At 37.7% G+C, this 23,153-nt stretch overlaps 1 protein-coding gene across 5 annotated transcripts in view; it reads right to left on the bottom strand.

Moving 5' to 3' along the window:
- The window catches only part of LOC149284943 (pre-B-cell leukemia transcription factor 3-like), a 113,120-nt gene extending 105,780 nt beyond the window's left edge, over positions 1-7,340 (bottom strand). For 3 of the 5 annotated variants that reach the window (XM_089495995.1, XM_089495997.1, XM_089495998.1), the window contains exons 1-2: positions 7,144-7,340; positions 5,579-5,652 (exon numbers count right to left, since the gene is read on the bottom strand). In XM_089495995.1, the coding sequence (XP_089352121.1) occupies positions 5,579-5,652; positions 7,144-7,340 (271 nt within the window). Of the gene's footprint in view, positions 1-5,578; positions 5,653-6,960; positions 6,973-7,058 lie in introns of all 5 variants that reach the window. The other 2 variants (XM_089495996.1, XM_089495994.1) reach the window with 2 other exon arrangements.
- Positions 7,341-23,153: the final 15,813 nt, after the last annotated feature.

Below are 23,153 nucleotides of genomic sequence, written 5' to 3'. Positions count from 1 at the left end.
ATTGCTTTTTCCTGGCCAGCTGCATCTCTTTAAATTACATGTAGGTCAATATTCAAATTGAATCAATGTCATTTAGAATTTCTGCCCTGATCCCCTCGCTATGAGAAGTATTTGTAGGTCTCGGCGGTGCCCAAATGCTAAAAACGCGCGCCATGCAGCATTTCTTCTACGCTGGGGTTAAACACGCACCGTTTTATTCTATGTCGAAAATACATAACGGTGTATCCTTCTGGAAGGTGAGGAATATGAAAAGCCTTTATTCCAATATTCTTATTCAGGAAGTGATAACTTTTATGGGGCCATCAGAAAATATATGACATTTCATGCTGTCCTCATAAAACGTATCTCAATGTGCAGAAAGGAATAAATGTGTAATATTCTTCTGTCCCAACACTGCAATAATTACACATTTTATATCGCCAACAGACGCATCACTTTATAACCGGAGTGTAAAACGAGAGCACCCTGAGACCGGCTGAGCGCTACGGGACAAAAAAAAAAAGAATATATATATATATATATATATATATATATATATAGGAAATAGCTGGCCTAAAGACTCTTTTTGCTCTACAGCATAGAAAGCCTGGAACAAGCACCAAATACATATTACCTGAAAAATATATGATATAAATATGATAAAATATGGATCATTTTAAGATAAAATATTCATGCCTAAGCTCCAGTTATTATACATAATATATGTGATTATCTTCATTTATTGAGTTTGCATTGATAACTGGATGGCGTTTAACCTTACAGGAGGAAGCTGACATGTAGTCTGGAAACAGATCCTTATAATCGAGTTCAAGCTTGTGGCTGTTTAACCCTTTGTAAACCTGAGAATGTACTTTGAGGCTCTCTTACCTTTTTGTACTGAGATGATATGGAACGATGAATAAAAAAAAATATTCGGATACCTCTCACTTAAAATATGGATACATTCTAAATTCTCTTATTCTGTTCGGTTTATTACAATTTTTAAGGAATCATTATGCAGAATAAGTAATTTTACTTAAATTGGGTTCATCTGGATATTTTGTATATATATATATATATATATATATATTGCAATAAAGCACAAGAAATAAGTTACTTTTTAACTTACACAACATATATTTTATATTAACACTTGATGGTGAGAAAGTGTCTCTAAGGACATGCTAACTATGACAAACCCCTAAACACTAATACTATTATTCAGTTTGAATATGCAGAAATTATATTCCTTACTTAAAATACATACAATTATTCTGTAGTGTATTCCCCCAGAATTAATGACATTTTAAAACAAAACAAGGCAAAAAAAAAAAAGCATAAACCAGGCAAGATCTAAATGTCTGAGCCAATGGTATCTGTAACGCCAATGTATTGTGCAGGTAAAAAAAGTCCTTTTAGTGCATAACAAATATAATATTGTAAAAAAAAAAACCCTATTTATTTAGGATTGTTAGCAGTAATACGCGTAAATCATTTTAGTTTTTCCGACCAAAACGATAGTTTTGTATTTGGCCAATTAAATCATGTTGCTATTTAACCCTTATGATGCCATAAATACCAGCAAAGCATTGTATGGCAAAGTTAGAAGTAGCCTGGCAATTAAGCGGTTAATGGTCCCCCAAATGGCTACTCACATCTTGTTTTCTGGGTCAAAAACAGTCAGTGAGTGTTTCTACGGACTCTCCTAAGGCATATAAAAATCCTTCAACTAGCCTGAGACAGTCCTTCGAGCTTCCCCTATGGACGCCTCGCTCACTGGAGAAGTTCATTACATTTTATGATCTTCCCAAGTCTGTCCTGCTTATAAGACTCACAAAAGGCCACAAATCTGGCAAACCATCACGTATGCCATTAGACATTACTACTAAATGAATGCCATTTAAGCTTTGTGCTCCATAGTGACCATATATTTATAGGTGGCTGACAGCTGTCAATGTACCTAAATGTTACGAGCGCTTCATAAGCCTTCTTTCTTCTAGCATTACCTGTCACCGGTGGGATGTGTGGATAAACTGCCACCAAACAGATGCTTTTTGGTATATGCATAAGCTTTTAGGACCCCAAAAGTCTTCATTTTTCACATTACCCAAACGTCATTACGATTCATCATAAAGCATAAAGAAAAGCTGGTGTTCGCAGAGATCAATGAGGTAGTTGGCTTTCTTATGACAAACTAAAAAATATTTCTAATTTTCTCAGTACGCAATACTAATGAAGCAATCACAGGTTTTGCCAGTATGTACCCACATGGGGATAAATAATAAAAAAAAAACCCTACAGACTGAGGCTTGTTAAAAAAAAAAAAATCTGTACACAATCATATGTTCAAGTGTATTGATTTTTATGCCTGTGGCTAGCTGAAAAATCTACAGCTTGCTTATTTAATTTAAAAAAAAGTCATTTCTCATCTACATGCAACAAACACAGGAGGCAGGTTTCATCTAACTCCTTTTTTTTTTTTTTTATTAATCCAAACACACAAATAAACAGGAGATTGATTCCGGGTAAGGTTAATGCCTCAAATCGGAAAAAAAAATAAAAAAAAATGATCCCACAAACACTGTAATTCTCGGAGCAAATAATTCAGGAAAGATAACAATTACGGGGTAAAACATATGCAAAAGCCTGCTACCTTGTGGCTGCCGTTAGCAAAGCACGGATCTAAATAAAGCTCGGGAGCCTGCGTGTGATAGTATACAAATATCCTGTCCTTTCAAGAAGAAGAAGAAGCCTTTCTATTCCGAACGGAAAACGAACTCATTGATTAATCGACTGTACGCTTTTATCTGCTGCTTTTAATGAATACGACTTCCCATCTGATCCCGAACAAAGAGTCAACTCGACAGAAATAATAAAGGCATTTTTATATAAAAAAAAAAAATAAGGAGCGGGACTCCTCTGATCCGGCGCTTTGATAGATGCGGCGGGTACATAATATGCTTGGAAACAATGATATGGTTAAAAGACAAAGAACGTTTCATGACCCTATTCATTTGGATGAGCTAATAGGGTAAAGTTTCCGTGTTAGTGTAAGCACACGAACCAGCCGCCCTCTGTGACATTAAACAGATTGCAGCCACTGAGAATAAAAACAAACACTTGAAATGCAGCATTGTTTATAACTCCACAAGCAGCTGCTTCGGCTGTTAAAGCACAAGTCGGACACACAACAGCAACGCGATGTGCAAATTCAATTTGTCTGGTCTAATTTTTCCCCTCGTTTCTACATTGCAGCACAAGGAGGATAGAAGCTGATCATTCTCCTACGTATAAGATACACCGCCTGGATATCTATCATAATATGTGTTACTTGGGTGATGCCCATTGATTCTTTGTATGTTAAGATGACTGTTTAAACAATCATGTTCTCATTCATAATGTAAAAGGCCCGTCTTCCTTCATTCACACGCTCTCCCTTTGTCAGTTTTACCACCACGTTCAGAGTCTGGGAAACCGGTGGACGTTTGAACTGGATAAACCTTTATCTACAAGCCGCCTAAACTGGGAGGAACAAAGTTTGAAGGATTCTAATACGAATGTTATATTTGCAACATTAACACACAATTAATATAATGATCATTTACCTCTCAAATACCAACATGCGAATGAACGTCTGCAACTCAGTATAGGTTGAAATATTACTAATAATGGTGCGCTTAAAGTCTAGCTACATCTCCATATGATGTTATATGACACTATTTATATTTTTTTTTATAAAGATTGGCTAGATTTGGCTTTCAAAAAGAAGAACGCACAGAAAACATATTATGATTAGAGTATTTTTTTTGCTACAATTAAAATGTGTATTTTTTTATGAATTTCACATATGGAATGACTAAAATCAGTGTAGCTCAAGGCAGTGCTGCGTTCAAAATATCAGGTTGCGGTGTATTATACGAACAGAAAGCAGCAATTAAAGAGATAGATTTTGGGGGTAAAAAAAAGCCTTCTACGCACACGGAAATTGACAGTGATTGATTAGGTGTGCCAGCAATTAATATATATATTGTAGTCATTTGATTTGCTACAATGTATCACTGACAAGCTCAACACTGAAACTGACACCCTTAATAGGTTCTAGTGATCTGACACCATTGAAATCCCTGGATTATTTAATGATTATTTGTATGAAATAAATAAATAACTTAAATAAAGCAAAATTCCAAACGACTAATTTCATTTCCACATGGTTGGATTTGCCAGTTTCGCAAACAGACAACGACAATCGATAAATAATACATGTGTCATTTTATAGGAACTTCTGAAAGTTGAGATTTATCATGAATATTTGATCTGTTTGGCGGAATAAGTAGATTGGGCCCTCTGTACCTTTTGTTTCTGTAGGTGAAAACTGTTAGGTGCTATTTGTTATGTCGTGTTTATCCATTGTACAGCGCTGCGGAATATGATGGCGCTTTATAAATCCATAAATAATAATAAATAAGGAGACCCGCTCATATAAATACATATCAGATGACACTGTAGAGTTCCCTTAAAAATGATTAATCTTAATTAATAAAATAATTAACCTAAAATTGTTTTCAGATAATATAATTATTTAATATAATAATATTTATGTTTTTCTAAGGTAATAAGTATGTTACACACCTTGATGTGATAGAAACAAAATATCTTAAAAGCAGTATAACATTTGGTTTAACTTAATTTACTGTATTTATATATATATATATTTATATATATATATATATACGCACACATACTGAGCACTTAATTACACTACCCCCTGAGCAAAACTGATATTCTCTACAATAAATCAAGAACAAAAGAAATCAGAATTGCCAAGAATAACTGCGAAAACCTTTGTTACTATTTTTTTTTCTTTCTTATACGTTTTAACGTTTTTAGGCTGAGATGAGAAATGGATTTTAAAACAAAACGCAGTTATCTTTTACAGTGAGATTGTGGAGTTAATTAATAACCTGATTTAGTGTCAACACCTCAGATTCCTTTATTGATCTCATGATGGGGGTTTGTGGATATTTCTGAGAAGAAAATCACTGTAATGATGGGCTGCACATCTCTGTACAAATGCATGCTGTTGATGTAGTCTCCAACATCTCCACTTAATGGAAGTCTGTAGAGACATCTCTGTCTGGGTCCATGGCTCACATGGAGAATTCCTTTTAAGCCACATAGCCAACCTGTAGAGCGATTTTAGTTTACCGCACTCTAATATAGAGACAAATTACAGGTTCACCTGGAAGCTAAGGTGTTAAAGACATATCGTTTCCCTCTGTATTGTTCTTTAAAGGAATAGTCAAGGAGAAATATCCAGCTGCTCCATAACCTATTTGAAGGTCCTCTGTCCTGTGTCATATGTAGACTTCTCCCTCCCCCCATCCTAGTACACAGCAACGACAGCTTCCAACTATTTGCCTATGTATAGGATATCAATACTTTTTTATCTTTCTGTATGCTGCTTTAACAACACAAGACGAGTAAAATAAATAAGACCAAAGATGGCGTTGCCCAGTTCCAGGACACGAGTCGGTGCACAATCAGGGCAAACTGCATGTAATAAAATCCATGTTTCACAGTAAAAAAAGCATGACCCTACCTGTTTTCTCTTTGATTTCACAGAGGACGCTGAAGAGTGCTGGCTTCATCCTATGGCAGTTAAGTGCATGCTTTCTGAAAAAGAATCAAGCACAAAAAAGATTAATCCAAACTGCTTTCTAAATTCTAATTTCTCTGACATTATATGTGCCAAAATATGTACAAAACGGCCGCACGAGACAAAGATTACAGGCATGCAGCATATACTCTCTTTGGGCATGGATTACGGGGAAAAAAAATACCTGGGGTTTAACTATGATCATTCGAAACTGACACATAATCATTATTTTCACTGGTGTGTCTCTCATAAAATACCTGATTTATATGCCATATGTTGTTTATTAATTTCCAACAACATGTTTCACTTTGGGGGGGAATTGATGAAACACCTGCTACTCATGCCAAAAGTGTTAGGCAACTTGTAAGTTGAGCTTTTACCATAAAGGAGATGCAATTTGTAATGTTTACTCACATGTCAAATTAGCTTGCTATTATTGCAAATATAAATCTGCCAGTGTCTGCAACAAGCTGCTTCCATCCACATCAAAAACTGATTTATTAAAAGGGCCAATTTTTACACAGCAGTATATTTTCCAAACATTGCTATTTTCTCCCCCTCAGCCCCCTGATTTCTGCAGCAACATCTCTAGAAACAATCCTAAGATTTGCACACACACACACAATAACTAATAAATAAAATAATAATAAACAATGTTTCAACTTGCTGAAGGATGAGCAAATGAATGGCAGGTGGGTTTTATAATGTTAGGCTACTGAAACAGGCACAGACATATAAACAAAGCATGATAGAAACAATCTGTGCACTCCTACTACATAAACAGTATTAAAGAGTGACTGCTGTTTACAAATCATGCAAACAGGTTGCCAAGAATAAAACAATAAATGCTTGGGTAGGAAAATAGGCATTTATTGTCTCGTGTCTCAGAGATCACTGGCAGGCTCATCTACACCACAAGATGTTTGTTGGGAGGAAAGTAAGTGGTCCTTAAAGCAAGATCTATAAACAATTCGCTTTGTAGGGGCAGGGAGCAGATAAGGGGATCGCCCTGGTTTAGAAAAAAAAAAGGGAACCTGAGTGATCTAGGAATTTATAAGCATCAATTTGACAATATAAAAGCCAATCAATTACTGTAAAGGGACAAACAGCCCATGCCAAGCGTTATTTAGATATTATCATATATAAAGGGATAGCTTCTACCCCAGAGGCAGAGGGGATGAGAGGGGTCCTGGAAGTTGTATTTATACGGGCACCGGGGGAATCTATCTACACGTGAGATGGAACAAAAGCCTGCTTTGCTGCCGCGGCGAGCGGTGCCGATCCCAGCCTGCTTTTGAATCATCTCGTCCCCACGCAAGAGGAGCCTGCAGCTGCATCTCAGCAAATCTCTACCCAAACATGTGTTGCTTTATTTGACAAACTGCCTGCACGGGGAAGTGGTTCCCTCCGCGATGAACAGGACTGATGAGCTGCTGTGATGTGTGGGGAGGGAAAGGCTGATGAGGTTGTATTGTTTAGGTTTTTTTTTTATTGCATTGGGAACCAACTTTGCTTGCGCCTCATCCAGGCTTTGATCAGTGATGGTCATGATCTGGTGTAGGATGTCTCCTATATCCTGCTTTCTGCCGTCCCCGTCGGTCCCATCGTGTCCATGGGGAGGAGGCAAAGTCATCCCCCCTTGTACAGAGTGACCGGCCATGTTCACCCCTGCTAAAGTCTGCATCATCCTTGTCTGATCGTCCATACTCCTCACCGCAACCCAATCAATGGCAACAGACTGCAAGGAAGACCTCACAGCCAGGAGCAGTACCGCTGGGGGGTCACTGTCCCACACATCAACAATAACAAGCGTCAGATCCAAGCCCGAGACCTCTGATCTCCCTAGGTAGGCAGACTTGTCATCAAGGTCTATGGTCGATCTTCATGCCAAAAACAAAACCGTAATGACCATCCACCGATCTATTAAATGTAACGAGAAGAAGCCGCTCGGTGATCAAATCTCAGTCCAGCTGCTGTGTATCTTTTAGCACAAATCAGATCTTTATTCCAAGTACAAGTTCTGAGGGTCCCATAAAAAAAAGTTAAACACAAGTTCAAAGTTTTGGGGTTTTAATTTTCACAAACAAAACTCGGTAGAAATGATCCCTTCAACGTAGAAGTAAAAGAGGTGCGACGGGGCGCACATGCTGTCAGCGACGAGTATTCCGGTTTCCCGTAGAACCTCTGATTGTTTACGGTCGTTCTATGTTTTACGATCGGAACTTCGGTCCTTTATTCCGCCAGTGCAAATTACCAAAAAACAATAAAAACTTGTGAAAAGAGGCACAGATCTCTGTCACACGCGATCTTCCGTGACAGCTCGTGATCTATAGTGAAGCTCGCTTTATTGGTTAAATCAAGTTTATTTTCAGTTATTTTCCAAACAAGTATAATTTAAAAAAATTTGACAGAAATGTAGATTATTTCCCCCAAAAATAGACAGTGATCGCATCAAGACGTGTAACAAATCGCTTGATCCTCGCTTCTCATAGCAGTCAAAGCTATATTTTTAGATTTTCCTCTTTCTTGATTTTTTTCCCCCTAGTTCTTCAATCCTTCATCCCTCGCTCGGGTCTCCCATCTAGGCGCTGCCAATCTCCAGCTTCTCGTCGCCTTTTTCTTTCAGAGAAATAAATAAATCAGTCACTGATGGAGCTCCTCGCAGATCACCTCCAAAAATAAAATAAACCGGTCTTCATATAAAATATGTAAAAAAACTAAAATATATTAAACGCCAATAAAAAGATATAAAACAAAAGTCTCTGTGAAAGTTGTGGCCGGGGCTGAGGGGGGGTGTACCGGTAGAAGCAGATATAGTATTAATGAGAGTATTAAGAAGAGCTAGTGCAGTGATAGGTGATAGAAATGGTTAAGGTTGCCCGGTGTGATGATGATGATGATGATGCCTCTGAGCAGCAATCAAAAAAAGTTTTTTCGTCCTCGGCGGCGGCTGAGGGGAGAGGGTTTGATGAGGGAGAGATGGATGGGGGGCCGGTGCCGGGGCTCCCGGGCGGGATTTATGGCTCCGGCTTCTTGCCCCGCTTTTTTGCTGCTGCTGCCGCTGCCGGCCCCAGTGACGGATTGACAGGCTGCCAACGCCACTCACTCACTGCGGACGTGTCAGACTTTGAAGGAGGGGAGGAAATAAAAAGGGAGACAAAATATAAATAATGGAGGCAGGCTCCACCTCCTCGTGTCCTGGGCCCCGGGAGGAGGAGGGAGTAAAAGGGGGGGTGAAGAGGCGGACCGCACTCGGCCGTCCCCGCCTGTCAACTCCGACTACGAGGAGGAGACTCGGGGTACTGCCTCAGAAGAAATGGCGCGGTGATGTGGTTGCTATGGTGGGCGCTGCAACGCAACCTTGCCGCCGTTGCTAACGAGGAGATGGCAGGCAGCCAATGGCGAACCTCGGATACGCCCCTTTTCCGATCTGTGTTGGAAGCTAGGAGTTAGCATGGTAGGTTGACCGCACCCCCTTTTCCCTCCCGCCTGCGTACTTTTGATTAGTGGATTCGAACCGTGACGAAATAGAATGGGCGGGTACTTAGTCTTGCAGGATGGTCGTCCGCTCATTGCCATGGTAGCGGGAGGACCGGAGGCTGAGGGATGCTGACCGTGTGTAGTCTGGAAGCACCGTCTCTAATATTGAAATGCTAACGCGTCCTAGTACATGTACAGAGCCCTCCTTACAGTTTATTTCCAACTTGTTATATAATGCAGCACTCAATAATTCCTGTTTACTCCTTGTACAGCGCCGCAGAATATAATGGCGCTATACAAATCAATAAGTAAAATTACAGAGACCTAAAGGGTAAAAATCAATTGACTGCAGTCTGCAGCTGAAACGGACAGGAAATATAAACTTTTTTTTTTTTCTAGTGAACATATGGAAATCTGGTTGAGATTAATTATTAAGTACCGTCCTTCCTTTCCCTGGGCTCGTCAGCACAAATTGCTGATTCCCCTGTTGTTATTTGCAGAACATTGCAGTTCCTACTTGGGACAAACTTAAGGACTGTTCCTAAATACTCAGGACATATGGTTATCAGAACTATTAAAGAGTGGGTGCCATGGCGTAGCCCCTGCATGGCTTCTGCTGGCCCTGCGTCAAAAGTTTTACCGGCCTGCCTACACCTTACAAGCTAGGTGGCAACTTAATAATTATAATTGACTGCGATGATCTAATCAATATCAATAACTATATATTTGTAACATCATTAAACGCCAGCCTAACTAGTTTCCCGGTACAAGGATTAATGAATTGTAGCCGTCTGTTTGTTTTTATAAGGTGCATAATAGATAATCTTTTATGGCCCGTTAAGATTATTATCTGTATATTTTATTATTATAATTAATAATGCAAATTGCATTTTTTTATTCGTTCACTGTATGTCTGTTTTTAAATTATAAGAAACACAGTAACAATAATTCACGTGCAACGTAACGGGCTTCGGTTTAGTGCTTAGTGAATCAGTAGCAGAATATTTAAATGTCACCCTCAGCTTAACTCTCTCCGAGAAGGAAAGTGTTACTCAGCACGTAGGAAACTAAATTTGCTTTCTCAACACATAACGGACACTCTATTACATGTTTTAACCCAGGCTCATCAATAGAATGTATTACGATATCAGATTGACACAATTACTAAACAGATTAAATATAATTCAAACGCAATTTTCTTGCAGATCGATTTGCGTATGAATGAAAAAAGTTGAAGGCACAAATCACAATTGGGCGCCCCGTGGCAGCAGCATATTCCAGATGGCGACGCCAAATTTAGATAAAAAGTAACAAAGTAGACTAAAAATGTTGTGGGTCCTGTGTATACATGCATTTTCGCACCAACAAAATTGCAGAAAGATATAATGGCTGCATTCACAGTGGTGTTATTACATATGTATAAAATGTATAAAAGATAGCGGTCCCGTTTATGCATACTATTATGACCCACATCGTGCGCTTACGACAACTTTATACATATAAATCAAATGTGTATTAAATTTGTGTTTAAAAAAAACAAACAGCTGCTCTTTTCGTATATCTCGCAACGCACACTTGATCACCCTTATCCTTGGTTTCTTTCTGGTCATAAGTATTGGTGCTGCTGATCTCCTGATTTCAGCGAGATAACCCTGCCTGGTATTAAGGAATAACAATTGAAGGACATTAATGTATGCTGGGCGATATCACGCTATCTATAGAAAATAACCCTGAATATATCTCAACACTTTCTAAAGTCAAACCAAGCAGGCATTAAAGTTAAAGAGGACAGACTCCTTTGGACCCGTTCAGTTCCAGTAGGCAGTGTATCATGCCAGCCTCTCTTCTCTGTCCTTTTTGTTTTAATTCTATATAAGGTCATTTTCAGAAAATTTGTGTTCTAGCAAATAAATCCAAGCAAAGTTAGTGTTTCGCCTTTCGGAACCCACGTACGTATAGCAGGCCGGTATTTTTTATTAAAACCCAGCCTGAACAAAAGGTAAATTATACTAATTGATTGTATACCGTTCTCCAGCGCTGCAGAATATGCTTGTATTTTATAGATGATAATACTACATTAAGCGTGTTTATCCCATTATCTCCGCTCAAAAAGAAGTTTAAAGGGCCTGTTAGATATACTCGGTTACAGTATTATGAAGAATGGTATTTAAGCAGCCAGATTGTCATTTTAATGTGGGATAATAAAATTCACACTTTACGTCTACACTTAATGGGTAGAATGCAAAGTAAAGGGGGCACGTCAGGCCTCAAATTGTCTCACTCCCTCTGCCGCCTGCTATTACTGTGCTAGGGAGATATTTGCCATTGAACGCCCTTAATTTTATTTACCGTATGTATATATGTATTTAGATACACAGAGCTCTATATATTGCATGAAGTCAAAACTTTATACAAGGTAAAGAGGGCTCTACTAGCAAGCTTATAATATACAGGGCGACGTATGGGGTTGAAGAGTATGTGGTTATAGATGGAGGAACATAATAATAATGATAATAATAAGCTTTAAATGGTAGGTTTTTAATTACAAAGATCTGTTTTGTGTAATTATTTTTTATTTTTTAAATGTATTTTCCCTAATTATTGTTCTAAACATTTAATCACCATATTTCTTATCTGCTATCTAAATAAATACACCACCCCCTCTGCTGCAATGACATCTGAGATTTATGTCATAACATGATGAGATAACATGATTAGCATGTGTACAAACACAAAAATGCTTAGAATTAAGTTATAGATTAGTCAGTGACATATCTATAACATTTAACACCCTTTACTAGACAGGTCAATGTTAGAGAGCTCAATGTTCTCCAAGAGGACATGTGGGTCTGTAAATATATTAATCCTAACAACAAATATTTGAAAAAGTGAAGGAAACCACTCCAAATTATTAATAATGTTTTATATATATATATATATAGCGCCATTATATTCTGTAGTGCTGTATAATGGGATGGTACATGAACACTGGCCCATCACTCCCCAAACTTTATACTATTATCTCTAGCAGACAAGCCAAGAAAATAGATGATGTACTACAACCTCTACAAACACTCATTTGAATAACAAAATAGTTTTATGCCAAATAATAAAGTGACCCCACATGATAAGCAGATAACAATTTATTCTGATGTCTCTATGTATATCTCTGGTGTAAAAAAAATTACAAAAGAAAAAGAAGAAATTAAAATGTAGCAATTTATTAAAGCAAATCAATAAAAAAAAAATCATAAATAAATAAAAAGCAATAAATAAACATATTAATAAATAAATAAACCAATAAAAATAAAACACAAATCAAAACGGTCATTTGAATCTGTAAAATATTTGATGTAGCCACCAGGTATACAGAATCAGAAAGTCTGTCCTGTTTCACCTCTATTTCTCCCCCTGCTGGATATGCCTATGGCTCTCAGGTAACGCTGCAAATTCACCGGAGTATGTTCCGTTAGACACATACTTGCCAAATTCATTAATCTTATGCTGTGATTAAACATGACACAAAGCCTCCACCATACAGAGTACAACAAGCAAAACATTTGAGAAACTTTAAAAAACCTGCACTGCTTCCATGCACTTGGAATTTAAACATTCAATGAACGGGGTTTTGTGGATTAAAATAATAAACAATATCAATTAGATTCTGAGTAATAGAATAGAAAATCCATAAACTGCAATGAAAACTATATATATATTAAAAAAAAAACAGTGATACATTTCTATCTCAGTTTATTGTTCTGGCCGTAAATGATGCTCAGCGCCTTAAATGAACACCACTGGGAGCAGACATCTTCACCCAATGTTGTTAAGCTTTGGATGTTATTCCAACTCAATTCGTTCTGTCCCCCTTTTGTTATTTTTTTCCATTGATGTTAAACGATTTCTGCTGCATTCAGGTAGAAAAGGCTATAAGCAAAAGACAGGAAACTGGTTAGATATAGTAATTTTGCCAAATATCTCAGCTTTTGAGTCATAGAAACACAGACTTTGACAGCAGCTAAGAACGATTCGGCCCACCTTATTTCCTCCAAGCTATACATATAAAGATCCCTCAGTCTTTTCTGAGACTTTTCTCTTTGAGTAAACCCATTTTCTGGACTGGGACTACAATTGCAAACTTCCAGTCTTCTAGAACCATTCCTGCCAGTAGTGACTGGTTTAATAAGTCTTCTAGTTGTTTTGCTAGGACACTTTGAAGCTCTTTTAATAACTTTTGGTGTATCCCACTGGGTCCATGGATTTGTCTGGTTTTACTTTGGAGACTTCTTCCCATGTTAACGCGCTTGTTTTACATGTCACCCCATTTCTCTTTGCTAAATGCAGTCCTTCACCTTCATCTTCCTCTGTAAAAACAGAACAGAAGTATTTATTTTAGCAGTTGCTAGATCTTCATATAATCCCCTTCATTTGTCTTCAGTTTAATTATTCCTGGTTTATGCTTTCTTTTTTGCACATATTTATATATAAAAAAAGGTTTTTTCACCCTTTTTTGTTAACCTGGCAATGTTCTCCTCCGTGTTTGTTTTGGCTGCATTGTCTGCCCAGTTCTCTAAAAAAACAAAAACAAATCATTCCTTCCTACACTACTTTTCCAGCCACGCATTTCTCTCTCTAAGCTCCCGCTGCCTCACTGGTGTAGCGCATGGTACAGGTAATATTTCGGAAAATATTATTTTAAGAGATCCTTAAGTTTGCCATCTAGTGCTGTGAAATCTTTTTAAGCACCTCCACGTGCCATTGACTTTGTTCTTGGTGCCAATGTGGACAATGACTGCTGCATCATCACCAGCCCTTCCCAACAATCTGTCCACCCAGTCCACAACATCATGCTAAAAACAATGTCCGTTCCTCTTTAAGCAATTGGGAAACATGTCAGCCATATTACACATTAGCTATGGGCAATAGATTGGGGGTCCTATTTAAGCTGTCCATGCTATGATGGAGCAGGAATAGGCAAAGTGTAGAACACCAGTGTTTGCAAGGATTGTGAGGTCCACTGGACATCATTAAATTGTCCACCACAGACCCCAGTAAATGTCCACCATAAGCAATGTTGGTGCCTAACCCTGTGATGGAGGCTAATTTTGCACATTTATATTTTTTTAGGGAGCGGCTGGGATGGCGGTTTTAAATTTCTAGATTAGAAAGGGTGAGATACATATTTTTTGCAAATATCTGTTGCTGTCGCTTTCTGTCTCACATTTTTACAATGTATCATAATACTGCTGTTCCACAGTAAAATTTCCTGTAAATGAATTTGTATGTAAGCACATATTTTGTGTCTGTAGCTTCCCTATGTTAATCATGTTAGAACTGAAAAGCAAAACCAAACCAATGCGAATTTCTGTAAACTTTATTATTTTTTTTTTTTACAATTGTCTTTCTCTAGTAGTTTTTCCCAATATCAAATTTAGGATGACGTTAATTTCCTATTAGTCCTCGTTCGCGGAGATCTTAGAACAAGGGCTTCTGGGAAACGAATGAATATTTTTAACTGAATATATGACATTTGTTAATGATGCTCTTTTGCAAGCAAGCGGCATTTTGGAAGGTCTGTTGCTATCATGTTATACTGTGAATATAGTAATCTCATGTAGCATGACATTAATTTAATAATTCCATTCTCTAGTGCCCGTGTCAGATGAAATAAATGTTTGATACACTGATGACAGGTTCTCTGCTTGACAAAGTATTACAACTTCTGCACCAGACTAAGGTTTATCTGTTCTTCAAACATGTCAAAGATTGAGTAACTACCTTCACTCATCCTTCGTGTCGTTTTATCCACAGAGATGCAACATATTGAAAATAATTGTGCATTATTTTTTGTGTATTTCTTGCTAAAAAAATATAGGGCCCCTGGATGTTTAATTTTAGCCTTTGATAGGTACGTTGTACCATCTCCACCCAACAGCTTCCACATCCCTACACCTGAGATCCCACAACCTCCAGCCAATGCTTTAATATATGTCCCAAAGTGGCTTTGTTTACAATGAAGTCATCCTCACCCAAGAAGTCCCTTACCTTCTGTCCCACTCAATGTTCCATCTAATTTTTCTTAGTTGGCGTGCGCATAAAATTTCTCTTGTGCAAAAATTTTCACAGAGCAAAAATTTTGTGCGCACAATATCCTCACCGCATAAAGTTTCCAAAAATTTTTTTTTTTCTTTTTTTGGGAAAAACTGTTGTGCGCACAATTTTTGGATGTGCACGCACACAAGCGCACAGCTTAGAGGGAACACTGGTGCCACTACACTCAAGCTCCTAATAGACTGTATACTTACAGCATGCTCCTCTTATTCTCCAGTATGAACACATCCTCTATACATACATACTGTATATGTTTATTGTTAATTTGAATATTATTGTTAATTTTGCATTCTCCACTTATAATTTGCTATAAAATCTGCTGATGATCTCTAAATAAAATTTAAAGTGTAAAATGTGGCTGTGTATCCTCCTCTGTTGAGTGAGAACGTGACTAATGCTGGCAGTCCAACAACAATCTGAGCACTAACAAATTTCTGTTTTTTTTTTCTGTATTCATCTTCTTACACCATACAACCAGTTTATTGCACTAAAAAAAACCTCCTTCATGCTATAAATGACTTTTTGTGCGTCATTAGTTCCTTCAGTTGCCAGAGAAGCCTACAATTTATCATTATACCACTTCATTCAGTTCTGGCACCCAAGAGGTTAAGCCGAGATAATGCACGTAGCATTTCTAATTGTTGAATGGAGTCTTTTGTTAGGCAGATTTATTGATGCAGACAAATTTATTGGTATACATTATTGCATGCCTATAATCTACAAGACAACATATCGTTCTGCCAAGCTATCTGAGCGTGATGCCCTCTCTGAGTTTGTCATGTGAAAGCAGAACATCTGGAATCCAAGGTGGAACAGCTGATGTTTAATGACTCTTCTGTAACAGAAATGGTGCTGGGCTGTGAAAATACAGGTTTACTGGTTTTAAGCAGGAGATTCCAGGTTCTGTTTGTCCTATTTAATGTCCACAAATCAAGAATTGAGGTCAAATAAAAGACTTTTCTACTGCACAACTTCGCCCTACAGAGTAAAAATCAATAGCATTGTTTTGTATAACCTGTCATAGCGTCATCTATTGTTCTACGTGATCAACGGCCGCCATTCAATCTAAAACATGTTTACTTTATAATTCTTTCGAATTCAGAATCTTCTTTTCTATTGTTCTACACTTTTGTAGCGCGTGTGAGGTTACCTGTAAAGAAGGCACTGCGTAGCTCTAACACAACTTGTGATGTTTCCATGTAAAGCTTTACTTTACATAGATAGATAATTCCAAACTACGTTCATGCACATTTTGAAATACTATCAAAATCAAAGAGTTAAAGGTTACTGGGATCACCATACACAGGGCTGGAAAATGTGGCCCATGGATCACCATTAATGGGCTCCCCAAAGCTAAACGTCTTGGACTGGTAGAGAAGGTACTAAAAGTAATCGCTTAATCTTTTTTTGTACGTAAGGTCTGGTTTTGACACTATGAATGGCTGTACTTGCTTATTTCCTTTCTCTTCATTTTTTTTTTATTTGATACATCCATATTATCAATACTGTTTTTAAGTTCAGACTACAAATCACAAATAATAATTGTTCCTTTTGCTCACTTGCATTGTGTAAGACAGAGCTGCTCTGTCTCCCACCTGCCTCGTACATTCCTTCACCAGCCTGTGTATAACTAATCATCTTTCATTTCTACACCTAGGGAATTTGCTCTGCCAAACTGGGGCAGAGAACTGGGAGAAATGTTGACAATTTGCATTTTGTACACAGGTAGTCATTAAAATCAGTAACTCCTTCAGGACCAACCAGGCTTTCACTGAATCCAGAGGTTCCTCTGTGGAAGGTACCTCCTGAGCACACCTGCATTTTTCTTTAGAAAAAGCCACACGGTCACACATTGTGTAGGGAGGCATTGTCCCACTTTTTCTAATCTTGTCCCAGTTTTCTTTTTATGATCATTTATAATGGTAGTGATAGTTGTTTTGGTCTAATTACATTGGGTAAGAATAGGACAAAGCCACATCGTATGTGCAATTGTGTCCAGTTGATGTAAATAATTAGTTTTTTTTCCCCATTTCCATCATCAAATCAAGACTTACTAAATAATTGGTATTAATAAAACTGTAATTTGTAGGGCTGTTTAAAAGTACTGAGTGGATATAGAAGCGTGGTCCTGTCTTCTGGCTGGTTGATTCCTCCTTTTGGACAAACAACATTGAAGCCATCTCAGATGGTGGGTCCTTTGTAAATACTTAACCTCAAATAGCTAGGTTGGACAACTGTTGAATTGCCCAACAATGATCACTCCAATTTTAAGGTTAATGTTTAGGTTAATCCTATACAAAATCAATGTTAGCCCCCACCACAGTTCACACTCTATCCAGTGACACAAAAAGCCTCACCTACACTATATGGACAAAAGTATTGGGACACCTGATCATTAGGCCAGCAGGGACTTTTATGAAATCATATTCTAAATATATAGACGTTAATATGCAATTGGTCTCCTGTTACAGCTTCCACTCTTCTGGGAAGGCTTTGCACAAGATTTTGGAGTGTTTTGGTGGGAACTAGTGTCCATTCATCCAGTAGAGCATTTATGAGGCCAGGCACTGATGTTGGCTCGCAATCTCCATTCCAGTTTATCCCAAAGGTGTTTGATGGGATTGAGGTCAGGGCTCTGTGCGGCCAGTCAAGTTCTTCACCACCATACTCATCCAACCATGCCTTTATGAACCTTGCTTTGTGCAAGTCTTGCTGGAATAGAAAAGAATAGAATAGAATAGAATAGAACAGAAAAGTGCCTTCCCCAAACTGTTGGAAGCATAGCATTGTCCAAAATGTCTTGGTATGCTAAGTGGGTAGCAATAGTATAAGCCTATCTTGGATTATATGAAGAGAGAAAAGCAACTGAGGCTGCCGAAATACACAGAACTGTGGTTAGTTTTCCAAGATTTTTGGAACAATCTACCTACTGAGTCCCTTAGAAACTGTATGTAGGAATTGATGCTGTTTTGAAGTCAAATGGTGGCCACACCAAATATTTATTTGATTTCGATTTTTCTTTTGTTAACTCACTTTGAATTTTGTGAAATGATAAAAGTAAACTATTAACATGTCTACTTCTGAAAGCATTCTTACTTTACAGCATTGTTTTCATATGTGCCAAAAACACATACAATACTGACTTCCCAACATCACAAAATTATCCACAGATCATATATTATATAATAATTGTGCTCTAAAGTAACCTTTAGTATCTGCTTATAATTTATCAGAACACCAATATTATACCCTAATGCAAGGCATTCTGTATTCATTTTTTTTTCGTTTTTAAGGCTCTCTGTGAAAATTTTAATCCTAAAATACGCTTTATAAATCCCTACTAGGTTTTAAATAATATTTTAATTTAAAACTAATTGGCACAGAACATAATGTACAGCTTCATTTTTTTCTAATTTGTTTCACCGAATTACCTTAATTCCCCAATGATCCATTATTATTTTTTTTTTAAGAGCACAAAAAAAAATCCCTAAAAGACTGGATTTGGAACTATTACTCTTGTTTGAGGCTGTTGACAGGTTGCGGTATCCAGCAACTCCAACTAATTAGTTTGGACCGACCAGTACTTAAGTCAAATGAGTTATTGCAGGAAAAGCTTTGTAATAAATATACAGCATTTACACTTAACATTGACCTCTGGTCCAAGCAAGCCGAGTTTCTTCAATGAGAATGGAGAGAAAGGTCAAAAGGTTGAGAAGCCAAATGTATAGGGATCTGCGAGCAATGCATTAAGATGACTTACTATACCCTGCCTGTGTTTATTATAGAAGCAATGGCGCACCGTTCCTCTCGTCCACTCCAATAACCGAGTGGTTACCTCACAGCATTGACTTGGAGGATTAAGGCGTATTTATGGCAAATGTTTAATGGACATGGGAACTTGATACCAACTTCATATATTAAACCCTGGAAAAAATAAAGACACAATGAACTTCAATTATGACCTAGTGAAAATGGAATTTTAACATCTGGATTTCATTAAGAGTATATTTTTTTCGGTGTAAAATGAGTAAATTAACAAGGATTTGAAAGTGGAAACTGCTTCGTCTAAGACATGCAAAATGGATAAGGTGTGATCTGATGGCTTCCTTTCCAAGACTAAGATTGTTATTCTGCATTTAAAAAAATAGTCCATGTAACTAATGGCTTGTCAGTATGGTAACCTAACTCTGAAATACCTTCTATGGTCTTTATCTTAAGAAGAAATACTGCATACTCAGATAAAATTGTCCTTTTTATTTATTTTCCTAAGTAATCATAACATCAGTATAATTGTCCAGAAAATATAGAAAAAAAACTACCTAGATTTTAAGAACCACATGTTTTCTGGTCACAGAGAGAGATTACTATTCGTACCCATTTGAAATTCAATCAAATTGATTATGAAATTCAATCTCATTGATGAGAACAGCAAAACCTGATAATTACAACAGAGGTGTCCTTGCACTCCAAAGAGTCATTAGCGCTGCTGAACAAAGACATATCAATGAAGAGTAATAAGATGTAGATTCCAGAACGGTATCCATGTTTGTAGATGAAAATAAGGAATTTAATATATCGACATATTATCGTACTGTTACAATCATCAAGTCCATAGGGCTATTCCATGGAAATGGGAAGCAAAAAGAAAACTGGCAATCTGTGATAGTACTTTTGGGGCCACAAGGATCGGTTCCTTTAGGTTGAAAAAGGGTACAGGACTTTAGAGCTACTGGGTGATGGGTATGTCCTCTCTCCTGAAAAAAGTATTTCTAGTTTATTGGGAAAATAATTTTATAATTATGTGGTTTATGATGAAAGACAAAACAAGAAGTTCTAAACAGCTCTAAACGATATCCCTAAGAGAGTGTAAGCCAAGTTAGCGTGGGAATCTAGTAGGCCTCGCATTTCCATCTGTGGAGCACTGTCTCGCAGTGATTTGAACAGTCAAGTTTTGTTTTCACAAGAAAATGCTGAAAAGAGCTTTTCTTGTGGTGTTTACTAATAGAGCCACACAATAATGGGGCGCAGATGCATATAAGGGAAAAGAACAAAACCAATAGTGTAGAGTGTAAAACCAATAGTATGTGTAAATTAAATGTTGCACTCACAGAAAAAATGGATGATTCAGACCCGTCTAAGTTGAATGCAAAGTGTCTTTAATATTCTTCATTGATTCTAAAAAATAAGCTTATTGGATCGATTACACTTCTACTGAAGAAGCCAAGTCGGCGAAACGCGTTTAGAAGGATATTTCTTGGACTATTCTACATTTTAAAACCGGTGGACTTTTTATTGACACTCTTCAAGCACTTTGGGTGCACGGACTAAATGTGAGTGTATTTTCTACTGGCGTTTTTACAATTTTCTCGGATACTGCACTATTTTAAGTTTATTTTTTAGAATCAATGAAGAATATTAAAGACACTTTGCATTCAACTTAGATGGGTCTGAATCATCCATTTTTTTGTGAGTGCAACATTTAATTTACACATACTATTGGTTTTACACTCTACACTATTGGTTTTGTTCTTTTCCCTTATATGCATCTGCGCCCCATTATTGTGTGGCTCTTTTGAATTTCTACACCCTGAGGAGGAGTGTTCGTTTTTGGGCCGCTGCAGTCTTATTAGGGAAGTATTATTTGTATTACTTGTTTTTCTTTACACACAGCACGTGATTTTAGGTCCATTCACGTTTTTCAGGTGTTTACTAATAGACATGAGTGAGAGTGCAGGGCCGGAGTGACTGCCGTGTTTCAGCTTTGTAGGAGAGATAGTCCTGACTATAGACTCTGGCTACTGCAACGAGTTGCTCCTCAGGTTTAGCGCAGTCAATGTTTCTACAGCCAACAATAGAAACAGCTTTGCTTTTCAAGTATTTTTTCAACCCAATAAATACCACAATTTAGGAAATTATACAGTGACATAACCGTGGTTCCTCGTGTACACATGAATGAATAAGATGCACTGCAGTATGAAAAATAGACAACTGTACAATACCGCCATCAACTAAGGGTGCAAACCAGGTGAAAAAGGATGAAAATGGGGAAATCGATGACATTGCTTAAATTTTGTCTTTTCTCTCCACGCATTGAGAACTTTTATGTAAACTATAGCACTTAACAGAGGCACATAGTCAATCAACTGCATTGTTTGTACATAGCATATATAAACTACAAAGCACCCCAAACCTTTCATACAGTGCCCTTCATTTCTTTGGAGCAACCCCAATCAAGCATACCCAATATCTGCACATAATCCACAGAATATATTTTTTTATGCCTCATACCGCTACGGAGAATATCATTCAATACCATTTCTAAAATGATTAGCCCCTTTTCATTATACATTATTATCCCCAGGCTTCTCTTGTTCCTGTTGCTACATTAGCTTTTTTTTTTTTTTTTTTTTTTTTTGCAGTTATCGTGATACATATAGATTTGGCTTTCCCAGAATAAAATGATTCATACATTAAAACTGTATTATAATTTTTTTTTAGTGAAGAAACTTGTAAACATTTCTCATTTGGATGGCAGAAATCTTTTCAGCTGTCGTGCGAAATTAAAAAACCAACGAGCACGCACTTTCTCTCTGACTTTTTTTTTTTCCCCCAGCATAATCTCTGTGCAGGTTGGGAAAGCCAGCATAACCTGATAAATTGCAGATTAAATGACTGCCACACAGCACTTCAGTCCCCCTGCTGTTAATTTCACACGCTGTACAATTCACCGCATCTCAGGCTCTGTCAATTCCGGCTAATGGCAGAAGGCAGTAAAATACTCTGGCCCTGACAGTCCCAGATCAGGGGCTCCTAACTCCTAACTCAGGTGGACCGCGCTCATCACTTATGCACAAATCAGCTATGTGCCAGGGAGAGGGATTATGTCAAATGACAGCGCAGACATGAGCTGCAGATAGAAGGCAGGCATGGTGTCGGGCTGCCCTGACAGATTACGCTGAGGTGCTGTGCAGTTTGTAAGGAGCGTGGCATCTCTCCCCCTCCTCGCTGAGTAACACCCCGCCTGGGGAAAGCTTTAAAATGCTGATTTCTCCCTTGGTTCCACCTGTAAATTCAACAATTCCCCTGAAGACTGAAGGGATGGAATAAAATGCTCCACATCAGCTTTTATATCAGCTCCTTATCTCTGTACAGTATCGTACTGCATAGAAATCTGTGCCTGCGTCCCATTATATAGAGAGAGATAGATAAAGAGATAGAGAGGTAGATAGATAGATAGAGAGAGAGAGAGAGAGAGAGAGAGAGAGATAGAGAGGTAGATAGACAGAGAGAGAGAGATAGATAGATAGATAGATAGATAGATAGATAGATAGATAGATAGAGATGTCAGGGTTTTTCTGTTCCAGTGAAATATAATTGTGTTTTTTTCTATTATCTAGATATGTTATTTCTCTTTATACAAATAATCAAAGTCTGAGGATGTTAGTGATGGCTTTGAATGGACCAACATATTCACAGAGTAGGATGTAGAATCACAAAAGCCTTCAAGACCTCAGAAGTCCCTTGGTTCAGATAAGGACAACCATGAGGGACCTCTAGGGTCTTGAAAGCTTAAGTGATTGATTTACCTCAGGGAAGCCAATATCTCTGGTAAAAATTAGCATAACTAATCAATTTACATTCCTTTACTGTATCTTCAGCCCTCGTCTTGCAGTGGCTTCCACCGTCCATTAAAGAGCAATAGTTACTTAGCAAATGAGAATAATGGAATAATCAAGCAGCCTTTCAGAACATGAAGTAAAAGGGACAAGCTACTGCTTTCAAACATCCTCACCTCTCACGCTCTCATACAATGAGTCACGCTCTCATCTCTTATGCTCTCTCAATATCTCCCTACCTTCTCGGCTAGTGCTTCCATGTTCCGTGTCTATTTATGCAGCTCTACTTCTTCTCTTGCCTCTTCTTGTTC

The sequence above is a fragment of the Sceloporus occidentalis genome, unplaced genomic scaffold (genome assembly GCF_023333645.1).
Source record: "Sceloporus occidentalis isolate IW3139 unplaced genomic scaffold, rSceOcc1.0.p SCAF_87, whole genome shotgun sequence".
Lineage (NCBI taxonomy): Eukaryota > Metazoa > Chordata > Lepidosauria > Squamata > Phrynosomatidae > Sceloporus > Sceloporus occidentalis.
Note: the sequence above shows the minus strand (reverse complement) of the source record. Positions and strands in the feature narration are given on the sequence as shown.